Raw genomic sequence first — 16,497 nt, 5'->3', positions numbered from 1 at the left:
TGTTCTCATGGCTCAAAGCTTGCAGGTACAGCCAAGGGGGGGTTGTGGTGTGTTTTTGGGGCGCACGACAGTGTACCAGGACACTGACCCCATATGTGTGTCTGGGGGGAACATCCCAGAGCAGCTGGGGCCAGAGGAGTGGAGAGAGGGAAACACGGACATTCCTGGGCTTACACAGCGTGGGGGCGGATGCCCAGCAGAAGGACAACTGGCCACAGCTGCGGGCTTTGCCTGCATCCTTCCTAAAAATAAACATTTGCATCCTCGGGGGCCACAGGGGTGTCTGTGGGCATTGGAAAGGCCCAGGAATTTACGCTGTGAGTTCGTGTGGTGTTGTAGTGGATCCAGGAGCAAGCGCTCCAAAGCACGCGCGCAGGGCACCGGTGGGGCTGTGCAGATAAACGCTGATGGATTTGCCTTCTGCTCATTCATGGCAAACGTGGGAATGGGCACGTGCCAGGCCGGGCTGCCGGACAGGCTGCCCACTGACAGGAGCAAAAGGAGCAGCAGAGGGAAGTGCCGCTGTGGGAAGTTTAGGAAATCATTACAATCCTCATGTTTCCCTCCCAAGTGCACCCCAGGGTTAAGGCAGCGGTGGCATTTGCTGTGCCAGGTGTGGTTGCACACGTTTTGCAGGTGAATTATAAAGTTGTAACAGTCTCTGGGCTAAAATTCCTGCTTCTTCTGGCTGGGTTGTGTTTGTTTGCCTGTTCAGTACTGAGTAGGTAGTGGTTCCTCCACAACTCCTGCAGCATGTGGAGTGTGGAGCTGCTCTCAGCTGCCACCCCAAGGCCTGGGGAAGGTGTGAGTGGAGCCCTGCAGCCTGAAAAAGCCACGGCAGACTCTGGAAATCTATTTGAGGTCATGGCTTTGAAGGAGCAGCCATAATCTAAGTGACGGTGTTCTCCTAAGACGGAGAGCTGCTGTGCTTTAAGGTGGGCTGTGAATCTCTGAGTGCAGAAGCAGCTCTGCTCTGAAGGGGTTTTCCCGCTGCCAAATCCTCTGGGGCTGTAGAGCTCAAATCACCAACTTCTGCCAGGTCCTGGCTAGCCTGGGAGAGAAGTTGCCTTTTTGTTGAGTATTTGGGATGGTTGTTCATGAACAGTGATGAAGCCCACGCCAGTCCTCAGCCTGTTTGTGTGGCTTTTGCTCAGCAAACACCTTGGAGGGAACCACAGAAGCCCAGGAAAGGCCAGACTGTTTTATCTGTCAGGTTTGACCCAGTGGGTTGTGAAACTGAAAAGATTGAAGACAACTCAGAGCCTCATGGCTTGGAGGGGCTGGAGCATGTCCAGGGCAGGGAAGGGAGCTGGGAAGGGGCTGGAGCCCCAGGAGCGGCTGAGGGAGCTGGGAAAGGGGCTCAGGCTGGAGCAAAGGAGGCTCAGGGGGGACCTTGTGGCTCTGCACAAGTCCCTGACAGGAGGGGGCAGCCGGAGGGGTCGGGCTCTGCAGGGAACAGGGACAGAAAGAGGAAAAGGCTTCAAGTTGTGCCAGGGGAGGTTTAGATTGGATATTAGGGGAAATTTCTTCACTGAAAGGGTGGTCAGGGGTTGGATCAGACTGCCAGGGCAGTGGTGGAGTCTCTATTCCCGAAGGGATTTAAAAGTTGTGCAAATGTGGCACGTGGGGCTTGGGTTAGTGCTGGAATTGTCAGTGCTGGGTTAATGGTTGGATTCAATGATCTCAAAGGACTTCTCCAATCAAACAATTCTGTGATTTTATTACTGGGATTTCCAATCAAAGCCTGCAGAGAAAACATTGCTTTAAAAGGACTGTGAGACTGCCCAGAGTCTGGCTCTGCTCTGAGCATGGGCTGCAGCCTTGTGGTGCAGTTTTGGAGTGGATTTGGGGTGCTGGGACAGGCAGGAGCTGTTTGGATGCTGGGAGCAGGACTTGTCCCTGGATAACTGCTCTCCCTTCCCCTCCTCTTGCAGAGCTGATCTGATCTTGGGATTGGAAGCTGAAGGTTTAATAGAGATGTGTCCTGCTCCCAGCCCACCTCTCCTTCCATAGTCAGGAGACCACAGAGCTGGTCCCCTGTGCCACCTGGAGCACGCCTGCTGGCAGGCTCCACCCTTTTGTCTATTAACACCCCAAATCTCAGCAGATTCAGTATTTGGGCTTCTTTCTACATCACGTAGGCCTTTTAAACTGAGTATTTCCTTCCCTTACGGACCATTCTGGGCCAATAATCCCTTTATCTGCATTTGTCATGGCCCTTGAAGTCTGAACCCTCCAGATCCTGCCAAGTGGGACAAAAGCCGAAAAGTCTTTTGTGGAGAAAAGGAAATACCCCAGCGATGGGATGTGTTTCTCATTGTGGACAGCCCCCAGAATGAATATCAGGAGTTTCATCACCAGTTTTATGTATGGAAATGCTATTTTAGGTAATTTAACAGGTGCTACGTGTATTAGTTTAATTTTTCTCTCTCCATCTGCTTCCTGCGCAGCTGAGCACGCGCCATGGCCGGCTGCGGAGATGGATCTGAAAAATAGGCACAGCAACCTTTCCAAAGAATTTCTCAAAATATCCTTCCTGGCATGTCTGGGACACAGGTGGTGGCAGGATGGCCTGGGGGAAATAATTCCTGCTCTCGGCTCTGTCTCCTTCAGGAGGGTTAGAAGAGTTCCAGGGAGAGGGGACACTGCCCTGGCCCCACTTTTAGAGACTTTGTGGGCTTTTGTTCTGCCTTCATCCAGCAGAGCAGCATCCCAGCAGCTCCACGGGATGGAAGTAAAAGCTCTCCGGTGCATTGGGAGGCTGGAAATCTTCCCCCCACTCACACTTCCAATTCCATCTTTGCAAAGTCATGATCTTAAAGCTGGGCTTCATCCAGGCTCCCTCCAGGCCTTGTAATTGCGTTACAGAAGTGGCCGGGAATGTGCGGAGCCGAGGGAATGTGGGGGAAGGGCTGGCAGCATCCTCTGTCAGGGGAGGCAGAAGGACAGGAAATTGTGGCAATTTTGGAGCTGATCCCACTTTTTCGGAGGCTGGGGGAGGGCGGTGGGCTGCGGGACGTGGTCGTGGGAAGTGGGACAGAGGGATGCTCGCCCCGGGCTGTGTCCCCAGGCGCGGGGCCGTGTCCCCGCACGCCTCGAGCACAGCGGAGGCTCAGCACCGGCGGGCACGGATCTGCTCCCTCTCACTTGTCACTTTGCCAGCCTGGGAATGTTCAGGCTGAGATTTTACTGCTGCTGCTGCCTCCGGCTGGAGCCGTGTGTGGGAGGCAGCGGGGGGGATGGGGAGGAAGCTGGGAGGGAGGGAAGAGCAGCGCAGCGGGGCTTAGGCAGGGCGGCAGCCTGCGGCGAGCAGGGACTGCTCGGGAAGGGGGCTGGAGGAATGGGCTTGGAGATACCCCTGGCTCTGGGAGCTGGGTGGGGAGGGGAGAGCAGGATGCTGCCCCAGGGAAAGTGGGAGCAGCATCCGGGGCTGGGGTGTAAATGGGAGTGAAAGGGGAAGAGGCCGGGAGGAGAAGGAAATCCCAGTCGCATCCCCTGGCCCGGAGTGGGAGAGCCTGGGAGCAGCGGGGACCACGGGCTGGGAGAGGGCACTGCCATAGGAGCCAGAAAGCCCCAAATAAGAGAGGAGAGAGGATGCTGAGGATATCCCGGGAAAATCCCCAGCCCAAGCACTGCCCACAGCCCTGCCCGGTGCCTCAGAGTGCCGAGGTCTCGACCTCGGGGCACTGAGCTGCCCTCTCCATCCCCCGGGGCTCTGACAGCACTGCTCTGGCACGAATAAACTTTCCCAGTTTGTTGTGGTGCTGCTGTGACTCGTGTTTCCAGCTGCAGAGCAAGGAAAACAATTTTTCAGGAATCCATCGGGCGGTTGTGCAAATAAATGTTTGCGAGGCCTTTGGCTGCCATAGTGACGAGCTCCATGGCAACCCCTCAAGGAAATGAATAATTCTGTGCTCGAAGTGGAATAATTTCATGCTGGAAGTGGAAGATAAAAAGGGACCTGATGGCTGAGGGTGCTGCAAAATAGCTGATGAGCAAAGCACCCGAGTGCCCCCCTGGTGTGGGTGCCTGTGGGAGCTCTCGGTAATGGGGCGGTGTTGGGATGCAGATGGATGCAGTGCAGGGCTGCCAGGAAAGCCTTTTGTCTGGTTGTTCCATGAATTCCATGTAGCCAGGTTTACTGAAGGCATCTCCAGGTCGTGCGGGGGCTGTACCTGCCTGTCCTGCCCCAGCCCCTGTCCTGTGCTCCGTGTCCACCACGCCCTGAGCCCCTTAAGGCGCTGCACCCCTGGGGTTGTCTCAAATGTGGCTTTGATTCCTTTCTCTCCAGTTCTAGCTACGCTGGAAGCGTTCCTGAAAATGAAAGCCAGCTCTTTTCTGAGCTTTGAAGTGTAGAGTAGAACTGATCAGAGAGAGGAAAAAAAAAAATCTGTCCTATGGGGGATGGGTTTTTAGAAAAACACCCTATTGAATCAACAGCATTTGTATTAAAACCAGCAAGTCCTTGGAGTATTTCCATAGGAATCAGCCCTCCCATTCTGGGCAGGCTCCCTGCAGCAGCCTCCAAGGCTGTGCACGAGTGGGGAGCAGTGGCAAGGGGGGGTTCTGGGTGTGCCCACCCCGGGCAGGGGGAGCAGGGCAGGGAAGGCTGCTCATTGTTGAGTCAGTGATTCACAGCTGTGACTCACAGCCCCATCCTATAGCCGTGGAAAGCAGCCAGGTCTGGCCATCAGCTGTGTGCCTTCTCCACTGCGAGAAGTTATTTTTGGATGTTTTTAGATTACAGCCCTTGGGTTTTTTTCTGTGCCTCTGAATTCTGGATGATTGCGCTGCAAGTAATTGAGACACTCGAATTTCCTGCTTAGAGAAGTGAGTTCAATACCTTTTTTTTTTTTTTCTTTTGCAGTGCTAAGGCATTTCTAAAATAGCTTTTCTCTGTGGCATCGTGAGGAGCAGGCACACAGCTTTGGGGCTCTTTGTGCAAAATTCGGGAGCACTGGGCGCAATAAGGTTACAGAAAAGGACGTGGGGGGTGTCAGGTTGAACGTGGATCACTGGTGCACCCTTGCTGTGATGGAGGCTGACTGGTTTTACCGGTAAGGTTGTAGCCAGCTGGACAAGGGGTTGCCCTCAATTCCCCTGTGGCAGATCCACAGCTGGAGCACTGTGCCCGATTTTGGGCTCCTCACTGCAACAGAAGCAGGGCCACATGGGAGCTGCCAAAATGATCCAAGCGCTGGAGCCCAAGGCAGGGTGGGAGAGGCTGAGAGAGCTCCTTTGCTGTGGAAGTGTGAGACCAAGGAGCACTGGATGAGCCTTAAGGACCCTTCCAGCCCAAGCCATTGTAGGATTCTACGAGTCAGGCCCCTCTGCAGTCTGATTTTGTGATCCCACAGAGCATTTAGGGGATGTTGGGCTTTGGGTGTCCTGCAGACAGTGGGGCACAGCCGTAATGCAGGGGCTGGTGAGGCTCAGCACAGCAGTTTGTGTGTTCATGCCCTCAGTAAGACCACAAGGAAGGAAAGGGGTCTGAAGTGCTGCCCATCCTGAGCTGGCTGGTGGTGCACAGTCCCCCTTTCCCTGGGACACACAGCTCTAAACCAACAGCTCAAAGCAACCTGAGCAAGACCCACGTTTCTCTGCCGTGCACTGGGAGGGTTGGGCTCTGCCGCTCAGACCGTTCCCAGGCTGCCGGGACTACCCAGACCCTTCATCCCTCCCTTCCCAACCCATTCCCGGCCAAGTCTGGTGCCCAGTGGTGCCAGCTCTCCTGTCTGTGCCTTCATGCAGCCTTGGGGCCAAGGGCTGTTGGGATGGGGGGGCGAGGACCACCTGGGGAGGGAGCTTAGTGGGGTCAGGAGTCCTGGTGCAGGTGAATTTCCTGAGCACAGGGTGAGCCTTTCCTTTGTGCATTCCCACTGTGGTAGGGCACGGAGGCTTTGGCCGGAGGCAGGAGGAGCTTCTGTCCAGGGATGGCTGAAGGAGGGGTGGGAGAGGAGGGAAGAGTCTTTTGGGAGGCGGAAAATGTGATGCCACACCAAAGAGGGACTTGAACCTGAGCCTCTGGTTTCAAAACAGAGTTCAAACCACCGGGATATTGCAGTTTAAAAATCCACCCCTAAGGTATTTTTTGTACTTTCCCTTCCCCCATCTCTGGGTACCACCACGTTAGGGCAGCTCCCAGGGCCAGGATCAGCGGCTGGGAGGCTCAGGGATGTTTCTGAGCAGCTTTCCTGAAGCCCTGAAAAACCTGGACATCTCATCTTCCAACTGGGGGGGTGGGCAGGAGCTGCTGGGGTTAACGGGTGGCTGAACGGGCTGTGGTTTGCCATGGAGTTTAGGTTCCTAAGTCCTTTATTGGATCTAGCCCGGGGCTCTATTCCCAGCCCTGTTTGTGACATTAACAGGTCACTGCAGCCCCAGGGCTGTCCCCACCTTGTCCTCGCTGCCCGCACGGCACCGAGCGCGGGGCTGGGGACCCGCGGCCGAGGAGTCTCGGCACAGCCATCACGCAGGAATCAGTTTGGGAGGCGAGCACTCCTCACTTCTGGCCTTTTTGAAACTGTGCCGCCACCCACGGCGCGCAGGAGGGCTATAAATAGTGGCCAGGATGCCCTGGGGTGCGGCAGACAGCAGGTATTTCAGGATGCAGGGTCGTGCCGGGGCAGCTTCTGCTCCATTAGTGGTTATTTGCATCCTCTAAAGATTAACTGGTGTGAGAGCAGCGCCCTGTGCCCGGCTGGGGATGGATCAGGCATGGGATACAGAAGGGGAGGACGGTCCTGTGGTCCTGGCACAGGTCCTGCACATCTTTGGACAAGTTGTTTAAGACCAGATTTTCTGCAGAGCACCTGGGAGTGTCCCTACAGCATCCTCAGGGTCAGGTGTCATGTTTCAAAGGGGGTTTGAACATACTTTCAGAATTCCAGAATGGTTTGGATTGGGAAGGACCTCACAAACCATCCCATTCCATCCCCTGCCCTGGGCAGGGACATCTTCCACTATCCCAGGCTGCTCCAAGCCCCATCCAGCCTGGCCTTGGGCACTGCCAGGGATCCAGGGGCAGCCCCAGCTGCTCTGGGCACCCTGTGCCAGGGCCTCCCAGGATGGATTTTCACAGGGATGGTGAAAGCTCCTGTGCATTCAAGGCTTCTCTCCTTGCAGAGCTTTGGTGCAGCTGGGGCAGGACCTTCCCAGCTACGAGGTCACTGTGGCAGATCCGATCTTCAAGAACCCTTCTGTGGCTCCATCCCAGTTCTGAAATGTCCTGTTCTGTGTGTGAGGGTGCAGGTGGAGGGGGCACCTGGGCAGGGGGATGCTCGGCAGGGTGTGAGGAGCCCATCTGCTGCCCGGCACGTGGCACTGAGCTGGCACCGGCTGTGCCTGCGCTGGCATTTGCAGCGTGCGGGGTGCTGAGGGCTCAGGCACGGAGCTGCCAGCGGGACACCCCGGAGCTGGGGGTGTCGGCTGCTTGAGCGTGGCTGAGCGGGAATTCAGGGGCTGAGCAGGAATCTGGTGTCTGAACAGGGTGCTGGGATCTCAGCACAGCTTCGGGGTCTGAGCAGGGCGTTGGGATCTGAACAGGAATTCAGGGTTTGAGCAGGGCATCGGGGGCTGAGCAGGGTGTCGAGGTCTGAGCAGGAATTTGGGGTCTGAGCAGGGTCTGGAAGCTCCTGGGAATAAGGGCTGGGAGCACAGTGGTGGAGGAGGCCGCCTCCTGCCTTGCAGCCTGGCGCTTTGAACACTTTCCTGGGAAATGGGGTACGGTCTCTTCACGGGAAGGGCTTTCCAACCCCCCCATCCTCCCCTATCTCACTTCAGGAGAGCTCCCAGCTGCAAGAGCAGGGCAGCCCTCATCCCAAGGGAGCCAGCACACAGCCAAGGGGTGAATCCCGGCATCCCAGTGGATGGAAAGGGCTGTGGGTGGTCAGAGCACTGAGCTGGGAGAGGAGAGAGCGGTGATCTGAGTGGTGCGGTCATTTAGGGACAGAGCAGAGGGGACCCCAGGAAGCTGGTGAGATGTTTAGGAAGTGGAGAGGCTCTGGAGGGGCTCTGGGAGCACAGCCCTGAGCAGTGAGCGGTGGCTGAGCACAGCTGACACCTGGCAGACATGAAAGCGGGGCTTGTTAGCCTGCACAGAGTGCTGATTGTAGCCTCGGCCACAAAACCTCCTCAGCCAAAGTCTGTCTGCATCCCCCGAGTTCTCCCAGGCGGATCTGTGGTGCTCAGCACCCCCAACAGCCAAGGGAAACCAAGGCAGATGCCCAGATGCTCCCTGCTCTCCTCGCCTTGGTGCTCCAGCCTCCCCAGGACTGAGCTGGGGCTCTGTTCAGAGCCAGTTCTGGGGTGCCGGGCAGCTGCTCCGTGATGATCCTAAATCCCAGCACACCGTGGGGTTTTCTCACCCTCCATCACATGAACGAAGCTGCAGAATGGAGTTGTGGCCTGAAATAGCTTGAAAGGTGCATCCACTCACAGCCTGCAAGAGGACAGAGGAGCTGCTCATAGAAGGGTGCAGATGCACCTCTGGGGCTTTAGTGATAACTTTTCCTGGTCTTAAAATCAAGAGTTGTACACGGTTAGAAGGGGAAAAGGGATTTTACCTTGGTATTTATTTTAAGGATCCTTAGGTGCACACGTCCAGGTCATATGCATTGAGATGCACCCTGCCTGAGTATCCCCCAACATCGGGTATCACATTAGAGGTGTTACTAATTAGCAGATCTATCAAAGATTCCCCAATGAGAGGCTCAAGTGAGCCCCCCCTCCCCAAGGAACCTTCCCCTGGATGGTTCTATCTTGGTTTACAGAATATGTTCTGGAGAGGACCTTGGGGTCTGGGGCACACTGATCCCTAACTACAAAGCTGCTAAAATGTTGAGTCTCTCAGCTTGACAAACAAGGCCAAGAATGTAGGCAAAAAGCACTGGGAATACAGAAGTTGTAAAAAGGTATAACAGGGGTATAAAAGAAAAGGCAAAAATCTTCATGGTATCATTAGGACAGCAGTTTTTATGACATTACATTATAATTTTGGGAAGGGATTGCATTATATCCCATGGCAGGGGGTTGGAATGGAAGATTTTCAAGTTCTCTTCTGACCCAGAGCATTCTGTGATTCTCTGATTCCGTACTGGTGGGGTTATGAGGTGATGAGGTGCTGGCTGTAGCCTCTGAAGGCAGCAGGAGTCGGGAAGGTGTTGCTGGAAGCACCACTGAGTCCCCAAGTGCTTTTTGTGGTTATTCTTCAAGAGCCTGGTGAGGGGTGGACACTTCTGGAAGGGTCTGGGCTCCTGGGTGCTGTTTAATAGAAGGATTTAAAGCATGCACTGCACCAGCCCACTCCTGACTGAACTGTAGTAACTTGCTGTTTGTTTTCTTTTCCCACAGCTCCCAGAATGGAGAGGAAGCTGGAGCCTGGCCGAACAACCAGTTTGACACGGAGATGCTCCAAGCCATGATCCTGGCTTCAGCCAACGGTTGGTCTCCATCACTTGTGGGAAACCCCTGACTCTTGCTCTGGCGGGGCCACCTCGGGTTCATGCTGGTAGATAAGATGCTGTGGGACTGATTTATCTGGGTTAGCTGGGCTGCTTTCAAAAGTTCTTCAACAGATGCCACAGCTGGTGGGAAAGCACTGATGTCCCTGCAGGGAGGCTCCAGGCAGAGGAGATACTTGGTTCCTGTAGACAGGGACACCTCTTCCACCCAAACTCTGTTTCCTTTGTACTGAAACATCATCTGGCTGTGCTGTGGTTGTGGTACATGAGAGAGCCAGCCTTGAGATGATGTTTCATAAACTGCTTGATTCCAGAGAGTCACGGTAACTTAAACTTGCTGCAAGGCGAGGAGGTTTGTGTGTGGCTAGAGGCTGGAGCAGGGAAACAGCGAATGCCCAGCTCAGTATTCCCAACAAATCTTGTGTGCAGAGGAGCTCTCCGAGTCCCTCTGCTGAGCCACGGGCTCCCCAAGGTTTCCCCCACTGGTTGCTGCTGCCTCCTTGCAGTTGTATTCACAGGGGGGTGGTTTGGGGTCATTTTGGGGTGGTTTGTTCTGGTTTGTGGCTGTGCAGAAGCCTTGGGCAGGGAGAGATGCTCCCATGCACCCCCAGCCTCCGTGGCTTTGCATGAAACAAGGACAATCACCACTCTGTGCAGCGCTGTGGGTAAAGAGCCTGGTTTTCATACAGCCTTTATTTATAAATACCTCCAAGTCTTTCCCCCCTTGATTTAAAAATAGAAGCACAGCCATAAAACCCTGCGCAAAATGCTTAGGATGTTTCCTTTGAGCTGTCGGGAGGGAAGGAATCCGAGGGAGGAGGAATGGCTTTGGTGCTGCTTTCTTGGAAAGCTGCTGCAGCTGAACTTCGCTGCTCCGCAGACACCAGGCAGCCTGGAGACAGCTGCCGTGGCTGGGGACGGGGACGAAGGTCTGGGGCAAGGGAGTTGTTTACACTCAAGAGAAAGAAACAACGTGAAAATGTGTCTTTGCTCTGAAAAACGACCGTGGAAAAATAGCCCTTGGGGTTGCACGTGGTTATCATCACCCAGTGTCTCCGGATCCGGTTTCCTTGCTGGTAAATAAAGCTGTTTTTCTGGCTGCTGCTCCAGCCATCCCCGGGATCAGAGCTAAGCGGGTCCCTTCCAGGTTAAGCACCGACTTCCACGGAGCCCCGGGCCCTAGTGCAGCAAACCTCCCCCAGTCCACGAGTCCCACACAGTCCTCACCTCTCCCAGGGCTCCAGTCTGCCCAGGGGGGTCAATGGAAATCAAATCCCTCCTCCAGGTAATGGCTTTCCCTTATCCATTCTTATCAGGCCCCATTCTGTGCTGGATGTATGCATGGGGACACAGCACACGTTTTTTTCCTCCAGCACAGTGTTTTTGTGTCACCCCTGTTCTCTGTCCCCCGTTTCTGCTCTCTCTTTATCCAATAGTGTTGATTGCAGCAGGCTTTGATTAGGGGCAGCGCTAATTGCCCATTAAGCTTTGTGCTACCCATCCCTGGGTGTGATTTCCTGGTCATTTAAAGAATCCTTATCTTTTGCCGTCACCCACTGAGCTCTGTTTGAGCTTCGGGGTGACAGGTGGGACACAGTGACACAGGTGATGCCCTGGATGCATCCCAACCCTGGGCCAGGGGTTATCCTTGGCTTCAGCAAGAGGCAGCGCTGGCCCTGCCAGGCCAAGCCTGCACGATCCAGTCTTTGGAGGATTAAATCCCTTTCCCAATGGTTAAATCACCACCACAACTCAAGACTACCTGGGGACCTGATTTTTCCCCCAGGGCTGTAACCTTGCTGTAGAGCTTCTGTCTCCCTTCCCAGCCATCCTTCCACAGGGTCTTCCTCCCTTGCAACTGGGAACAATATGAAAAGTCAGTGTCTTGAGCCATCTGAATGGGCAGAGGCAGCTGCGAGGACAGCCCAAGGGGCGCAGATGCTCCAGGACAGCAGACACTCAAGGGCAGACATCCTGTCCTTAAAATACTCTGGCTGCCAGCGAGAATTTATAGAGGTGCCATGGGATGGCGGGAGAGCAGGCGGAAAGGCAGCCCAGGGAGGTCCTTGTCCCCCCAGGCAGGGGCAGACACCCTATATTGGGTCTCCTGAAAGCCCCACCAGCAGCTGCAGCAACACCTGCTCTGGGGCTGCCCCCGGCCTCGCCTCTGCCCACGGGGGCGATGGAGCCACTCGCTGGTTATTTTTGCCGAAGCCCAAATTCTTGTTTTCCTCCTCAGGACCGTTTGGGATGATGACAGGCTGCTGGTAGAGGCTGAGCATGACCTTTGCAGCAACAAGAGCTGAAGTGCTTTGCTTGGCAAGAGCACCTCGGTGCCCATTTATAACCCTCTATTGTTCCTGTTCCCTCTTCTTTTCAGCCTTAATGTCAGTGTTACCTAGAAACAGCCGGTCACCCTCACCCGGCACCGACTGGCAGGCTGGGAACTTCACCAGTGCCTTTTTCTCCCTGGTGAAAGCTGTGCTGAGACTGCAAATTAATTCATGGGGACTTGGGTGGTGCTGGCAGCCCCAGAGCCCTGGTGTGTCTGGGACGGCCCCAGAGGGACACAGGGTAGCAATAGCCAGGGAGGAGAAGGTGGACTTGGAAAGTCCACCCAGCCTCTCACTGGGCTGACCCCAGCTGGGACAGTGCAGATAAAACAATCCTCCCCATGGCTGGAGGCTGTCGTTCACCTGTGGGATGGTCCCTGCACATCTCCAGTCATCCCATCCCATCCCACAGGGACCGTTTGTGACACCTCCATGGTGTGAGCTTGAGTTGGTTGCCAATGAAATAAGCTGCTGCTGAGGTGAGCGAGGATTAGCAATAAATGTCACTAATTACAGACACACATCTCCCCAGCCCGAGGACCTCCAAGCCCTGCTAGGTCTGGAACCCATTTCATGGGGACTCTGGAAGAATTCTCCTGCGGTGAATGCTTCCAGAGCGGGAAGTGAAAGGCATTTCCCCATGCTGGGTCGCTGTGTTTGCTCGCCACGGCCCCCGCCCCGCTGCACAGTATCGTGCCTGTTTTCAGCCTCGCTGTGTTTTCCTCTTCGCCTGCCCCACCAGAGCAGCTGCAACTTTTCAAACTGCAGTTGCTTCATCCTTCCGACCCCTGCAAAGGGAACGTGTACACAGCCATATTTCAGCGGGATGGTGGGATGTGGTCCAGCTCTTTGTCCAGCTTTCTGGCTGGCTTAGCCACCTCCATTTGCATGGGGAAAAGCAAAGGCAACACGGAGGCGTGCACAGAGCCGGTTTGGAGTGAGGAGAAAGACGAGGGGACCCAGCCCACCATCTCTGCTCGTTGGTTTTCTTTGTTCCCACAATCTCGCTGCCTGCGAAGGGAGGGAGCAGCACCCCTGGGCGCTGCCTCGGGCGCTTTGGGTGCCCTTGCTGGGTGTCTCCGGCCTCCAGGAGAGTCTGGCCCCAGCGTGAGGCAGTTAAAGGCTGAGATGGGAGCCACGGGATCTCACACAAAGGCTGAGCTTCAGCAAACCATTTCTGAGCAGGGCTGTGCAAGGATCCCACCCTGAGCCGTGCACGGGCAGCTGCACTGGAGCAGATCCTGCAGCAGCTCATGGCAACAGCATCCCTTGAGCCCTGCCATCCCCCCGTGCTCATTCCTCCCCCTGCCTCCACACATCCCCCCATCTCCATCTGGCCTCCACCATCCAGCAGAGCCCCGGCATCCCGGGGGGGCCCCGTGCCCCTCCCCACTCCCGTGCTTGCTCGCTCCGTGCTGGAGCTTTGCATAGCGACAGGAATGAATTTGCCTTCCCCTCCCCCTGCTCCCAGATCTGGACCATCAGACACGCTCTGGCATCGATTTCCTTCGTGCTCGGCTTCCTAGAGCCGTTTTGTGGTATTGCAGGGGTGGGGTTTTCTTTCTCATCTCCCGTGTCGCGCTCCCTGAATAAACCTGGCTGGAGAAAAATACCGCGGGCGGGGTTTTAAATGCGGCGGAAAAATAAATAAATATTGGATTTCCTTTAATGCATCACTAATGGTCTGACTGCACAATATGTTTGTAATGGGCAGTTTCGGGGGGGGGGCTCCGTGCCAGGCTCCCCAGCACAGCCCTGTGGGAAGCTGAAGGGTGATGTTGGTTTGGGTTTGACACCCTGTGGGGCTGCTGGGGCTTGAGGTGGGGTCTCCAGCTGGCTTTAACCTCCTGCCTTTCTCTTTCCCCCCTTGCCCGGCGCTCCCCACAGAAGCTGCTGACGGTAACTCGACCCTGGGCGGCGGCAATGGCACGATGGGGCTGAGCGCCCGCTACGGCCCCCAGTTCACCCTGCAGCACGTCCCCGACTACCGGCAGAACGTCTACATCCCGGGCAGCAATGCCACCCTCACCAACGCCGCCGGCAAGCGCGATGCCAAGAACGCCGCCCCCGCCGGAGGCAACAAGAAGAAATCCGGGAAGAAGGAGAAGAAGTAGTGAAGAAGAAGAAGAAGGAGACCTTAGAGCTACAGGGCAGCCGGCTCCAGCACTCCCCCAAAACCACAGCGCAGGCCGGAGGACGAATGTGAATTTTTTTGTGATGCAAAAGTAGGAAATGCTGCGAATGTATCTCGTCATCATCAGAGCTGAGAGCAGGGGCTCGCTGCTCTCAGGTCTCATGATGAAAACCAATCCGGAACCTAAACCGAACGCAAACAAGTGCCCTGTGAATAATGTTTTATACAATCCCTCGGGTGTTAGAATATGCAAGGGCGGAAGGCCTTTTGCCATGTCTTTGGATCTGATTTGCTCCCAGGTAGTCCGAGAAAGGCACAAGGCTTGTGCTTGGCTTTGCCCAGTGTAAATAATTTTAATGTGGATCTTTTAATTTATAGCCCTTCAGCTAGTTTTTGGAAAGGAAAAGGAAGTTCCTAGCTTAGAGCCCATGCTCCAGTTCTTCGCTCTTAAATTTTCCATTCGTAAAATTCACCCCCAGTCAATGATAGCGATGGATTTTGGAATTTGGAAGTTGGTAGGGAGTGCTTCAGTTCCTGCTTACCTGGAAAAAAAAAAAAAAGGTGTTTATATTGCATGAGTCAAAGGGAATATGGCAAAGCTGCATCCGAAACATTTTTAGTTTTGTTTTTGGCTTTTTTTTTTTTTTTCCCCTAAAGCGTAACCACTAATGGCCTGAAATATGATAAGGAAAAAGCCCTCCTGCTGTGTGAGAGGCAGGGAGTTCCATGAGGAGCACGCCGAGGTGTGCGGCAGCTGCCCCGGCGGTTCTAGGGGTCTCCGAAGAGCAGACACATCTCAAACCTTCTTTGCAGTAAATATTTATAATGTACAGTCAATGTTCTTATGGAATTAAGGCTAAGAGAGCCTCGCTCCCCCGGCGGCCAAGCCTGGCCAGGTCCCCACGCAGGGGACCCGGGGACGACGCTTCACTGTCTGCACACGGTGTCTGCATGCACGTCCCTCACCTCACACCTGCACTAGCGCAGTAGCTCCACGGACCCGGAGAAGTCCTCGCATGCCCACGTGGTGTGACCGCGCCGCCAGCGCCCGAGCCTCGCGCCGGGGCTGCCCTGGGGAAGGGGTGGGAGGGGGTGGGATGGCTCAGGCGGGGTGGGGAAACTCATTGCTTCTTGTTCGGGCCCCAAAGGTTGTTTGGGGTGCTCAGGCGGTTCTACAGGCGGTTTTTTGGGGTCTCGCCCAAAGGGGTGGGATCTGCGGAGCTGCCAGTGCATGGCTTTGGTGCAGAGTTGGTGGCTGAGTAAGTGATGGTTGTTCTGGTGGTGTTTGGGGACCAGATCCAGACAAGGGACCCAAGAGCAGGGGGTGAAGCTGCAAAATGGGGGGCAATAATTAGGGGAGTGTCACATGGGACCATGCAGGGCCAGGCCGGAGGGGGTGATGCTCCCGCTGGCTTTGGCGTTTGTACCCTGTGGAGAGAATTGAAGGATGAGGATTAGAGTTTCTCCATGTGCCCATCACCGAAGCACCAGGCCAGCTTCCCATTGCAAAGCAGCTCTGAGCCCCTGGGAAGGCAGATGGGGGCTTTGTGTAGCCAGAGCCAGGAGAGGAGCCGTGGGGTGGCCAGGAAGGGGCCGCGCCGACTTTCCCAGGGGGTGTGTGTTTTTTTTCATTTTTTAATCACTAACACGTAACTCACCCGAGCAGATCCAGCCCTTTCAGCCAGGCTCTCCCCACCCCTGCCCCCTCCCCAAACCCAGGGCAGCAGGAGCATCCACCGTGTTTCATCCGGATCCAGCCACCTCCGGCGCTGGCTGCACTGGGAGCGGTTCCCACCCTGTCCCCTGCAGCTGCCACCTGCCCCCGCCCCCTCTAGAAATGCTGTAGCTGAATCGTAGTCTTTATATTTTCTTTTTAATCTGCAATCTGAGGTAGCGTAGTGAGTGTCGTGTATTTAGTGGCGTGTTATTTTTAATCGCGGTAAACTAACTTGTGGACATCAGTATTTTCAATTTCCTCTGTATCTTCTTTCCATGTGGTCTGTGCTCCGAGTGTACGTGAAATGAAACACGTTTGCCCTTTCAATGTGTCTAATATTGAATTATACTTATATATTATATATATGCTTATATCCTTCTTATACCCATATAGACCAACGTCGATGTGTTACACGCAAGTTTTATACTCTAATATTTATATTGCTTTTTTTCTTTGGGACAAAAAAATAATAAAATGGTTTCTTCTGAACCAATGGTATTTATTCTGACGGGAAAAGGGAGGCACAGGTGGTGTCCATCCATCCCGGTGGTGCTGCTGTGCTGAGGCTTCTGACAGGGGTGGTTCAGCACTGGTTCCAGCAGTGGGGATGCTCTTGGGGCACTCCCAATCTTGTGTCCCCCAGGCCTGCTGTGGGGGCAGCCCCGTCCTCTGGCCCCCCAGGCCTTTGAGTGGAGGGTGACGTGGCTGTGGATCATGACTGAGGACACGATGGGGTCGGTAGCTACAGCCCTAAGAGGATCCAGCTGCCCGTCTCCATCACTGGCAGGATCTGGTCACTCTTCCCCAGTCCTGGAGGGTCTGGAGAACCAGACCTGGTGGTGGATCCCCTCA

At 55.1% G+C, this 16,497-nt stretch overlaps 1 protein-coding gene across 7 annotated transcripts in view; it reads left to right on the top strand.

The window, feature by feature from the left end:
* LOC121663244 (protocadherin gamma-A4-like) overlaps positions 1–16,134 on the top strand; it is a 37,330-nt gene extending 21,196 nt beyond the window's left edge. For 6 of the 7 annotated variants that reach the window (XM_042025296.1, XM_042025328.1, XM_042025345.1 and 3 more), the window contains exons 3-4: positions 9,352–9,440; positions 13,682–16,134. In XM_042025296.1, coding sequence (XP_041881230.1) covers positions 9,352–9,440; positions 13,682–13,908 — 316 coding nt within the window. In that variant the 3' untranslated portion in view covers positions 13,909–16,134. The remainder of the gene's footprint in view (positions 1–9,351; positions 9,441–13,681) is intronic. The other variant, XM_042025315.1, reaches the window with a different exon arrangement.
* Positions 16,135–16,497: the final 363 nt, after the last annotated feature.

The sequence above is a fragment of the Corvus kubaryi genome, unplaced genomic scaffold, assembly GCF_017639235.1.
Source record: "Corvus kubaryi isolate FWS band 111438036 unplaced genomic scaffold, C.kubaryi_AGA036_p1.0 128, whole genome shotgun sequence".
Taxonomy (NCBI): domain Eukaryota; kingdom Metazoa; phylum Chordata; class Aves; order Passeriformes; family Corvidae; genus Corvus; species Corvus kubaryi.
Note: the sequence above shows the minus strand (reverse complement) of the source record. Positions and strands in the feature narration are given on the sequence as shown.